The sequence below is a fragment of the Lolium rigidum genome, chromosome 6, assembly GCF_022539505.1.
Source record: "Lolium rigidum isolate FL_2022 chromosome 6, APGP_CSIRO_Lrig_0.1, whole genome shotgun sequence".
Classification (NCBI taxonomy): Eukaryota; Viridiplantae; Streptophyta; class Magnoliopsida; order Poales; family Poaceae; genus Lolium; species Lolium rigidum.
The window spans coordinates 233,644,603-233,647,360 of NC_061513.1; the positions used below are offsets into that span (position 1 = coordinate 233,644,603).

The following is a 2,758-nucleotide window of genomic DNA, read 5'->3' on the forward strand; positions in this document are numbered from 1 at the left end:
AGGACTCGCAACAATGCGCGAGCACTTGGCTAGTATTAATATAATCACTTTATCTAAAAAAGTAGATGGCCACATTGGACATGGCCTAATAAGCCACTCCATCCGGTTCCATAATTTTGAACAAAAACCATAACAGAAGTTGTGGAGCGGAGGTGGAGTGGAGGGGGTAATAAAAAGAAAAAGAGCATGATCAAGAAAAAGAGAAAGTGAAAGTTATATTATTTGCTTCTGATCTCTGTCAGCATAGAAATAGAGAGCACATGTGACCTTTCCAGATGCTTGAATTCACCATCAATCAATAAACCCGAAGGCCAAATGAAAGCAGAAACGTGCAGATGAACGGAAACGCAAGCCCTCAATTTTCCTCGATCCCACTCAAACAATCATCTCACCAAACGAAAAGCAAGACCACGACAAGTACACGTACATTCTCCGGCGCCTCTGTTTCTTGCACATTTTTCTATCCGTGCATAACCTCCGGCCCGATCAGCGGCCCAGGGTGTTGTGCCGTTCAACCGGGACGGGCCCGTGGCTTCCCCTCTTGATCGCGAGCACGTAGAAGAGCTGCGTCACCGAGAGGACGATGGTGAACGCCTCCATGGTCCCCTGCGAATTTGCCCCCGCAAAGTTTCAGTCAGCACACAGGCCATGTCTGACGAAAGTTCAGAGAACAAAAACGAATAGGAAATCTTACCAGCTTCGCATTTCTTCGGTCAAAAGAGATCTCCTGACAAGCCAGCCTGCAACGATAAAGATTCACCGTTACTATCAGAGCGGAAGGATTGATTTGCTACGGGCGAGAGAGATGATGTTCGATCAGGTGCGTACCCCATGGCGAGGACGGTGAGCGCCCAGGCGATCAGGCCGAGCGACGCCGCGGGCTGCTGGCTGTGGTAGCTCCAGAACCGGAGGTGCGTGAAGCTCACGATGCAGGACGCCGCCCCGACGACGCCGGCCAGCAGCGCGAACACCACGAAGAAGCCGGTGGCGAAGTTGCCGATGGGGAAGAAGATCGGGTGGAAGTGAGCCGGGAGGCGCAGCTCAGGGCCTGTGCAGGAAAGAAGAGAATTACTCGGCAGCAGTACCATGCGGAGACAGGACCGTCCGTTCTTCATTTATGTTCCAGCCTGAGCGTTTGGACGAACAGTACAAGTACCTATGATGAAGCCCTGGTTGATGGCGAAGTTGACCGCCCATCCGCCGATGATAGCGATGATCGTGTACATGCTGAAGTTGAGCAGCAGTAGGAACAGGGCAACGGGCTTGAGGTTATCGGCCATTTTCTTTCACTGAATGTACTTTGGTAGAAGACCGCCGAGGTTATATGAGACCTCTCTGACGGCCTGACGATAGAGGCAGTAAAGAGTGGAATACCTGACGCTTTCAGAAAACTGGACTGGATTGCAGTTTATATACATGGATACATAGAGGGCACGGGCGGTGTATGCGGCTCCGATTTGTTCCTTGCTTGCCGCCCTCGCAGAAGGAAGAACAGCTTCCGGCGTGGTTGTAAAGAGCGGGACTTGCAGACCAAGGAAAGGAGCCGACCTTCCGAGCATTTCCTGCTGCACCTCGCCCTACGGTTAGGTATTGTGTACACCTTACGCATACAAGCAGGGCTGCGCGTTATACTACTTCGTCAATCTCAGTGTTTACTTTCGAGTGATTCGTTTCCTTCGTACCGGGTAACTGGAAGAAAACCTGATGGATGATCGATCGATGCAGCGATGATTGCAGAACTGGATGTTTTATTTTCTTCTAAAAGACGTGAAGAATTGGTGCCTTTTGTTATAACTTTGTGGCATCTGCCTAGCAAGACATCATGGGTCGCTCCTTAGTTTCATAATACAGTTCTGCTTTAAGATGGTTTACGTTCTCCCCCTTCCATGAAAAGACTTCAGTGAAACAATGGAGCACGAGTTGGTATTTATCATTTGGAGCTGCACACGGGATCGGATAATCCCTCTTCAGATCCCTGGCTATTGCCGTGCATAAATAAAGGATTAACACGCTCCGACCTTGACCCTAAGCCATGACATACCACGAGGTTTTGGTTTTCCTTGGATAGGACACACGGTTTCTTCGAAATAGCATTTCGTCCCGCTTTATAAATAATTCAAAATCTTCCGAGCGTAGATGCACCGGTTTGTAGTTCTGAGCACACGCGCTAGCGACAAAAAATTTCCCCCACCAAACCTTATCCCTCTGCCCAAGAAATACAAATCCTACCCTGTACCCTCACTTTCTTCATAGCAGCGAGATGGCGCCTGGGGGCGTTGATTTCTACGTCTGCCTGATGCCGGTGCATGTGTTCTACCTGGAGGCTAGCGCCGACGGGTGAACCGACATCCACGCCGTTGTGCTCGCTCACCTCCAGCAAGCCGTCGCCCGTGGGCTAGCCCCTACCCGGGCGCTCGCATGCTCTTCTACGATGAGAGAATTTTTTTTTTCTCTCCCTCCAATTCTTTACTGGCGGCCGAAACTTATCTCACGGGAATTTTTCTGCAGCGCAAGATGATATCAGAAGGTAACAGCTAAGTAGGAAAAACAATAAAACCTAATTCTACTCGGACTCTGTCACGGCAGAGAAACAACACGAATCTGTGTCGCGGTAGGAAACGGGGTATATGGTGGATACGGATGTATGTGGCAGGGTGTATATGGAAGTGGCGGAAGTATATGGCAGGGTGTATATGGCAGTGGCGGAAGTATATGGCAGGGTGTATATGGCAGTGGCGGAAGTATATGGTGGTGGTGG

General features: G+C 50.1%; 1 protein-coding gene across 1 annotated transcript; it reads right to left on the bottom strand.

Annotated features, from left to right (window-relative positions):
- Positions 1-486: 486 nt before the first annotated feature.
- LOC124663829 (membrane protein PM19L-like) lies at positions 487-1,365 on the bottom strand. Its single transcript, XM_047201484.1, has 4 exons — positions 1,157-1,365; positions 829-1,048; positions 695-740; positions 487-606 (listed from the first exon to the last, which is right to left on the bottom strand). Exons 1-4 carry the CDS (start codon positions 1,278-1,280, stop codon positions 487-489), a joined length of 510 nt encoding a protein of 169 aa, XP_047057440.1. The 5' UTR covers positions 1,281-1,365.
- Positions 1,366-2,758: the final 1,393 nt, after the last annotated feature.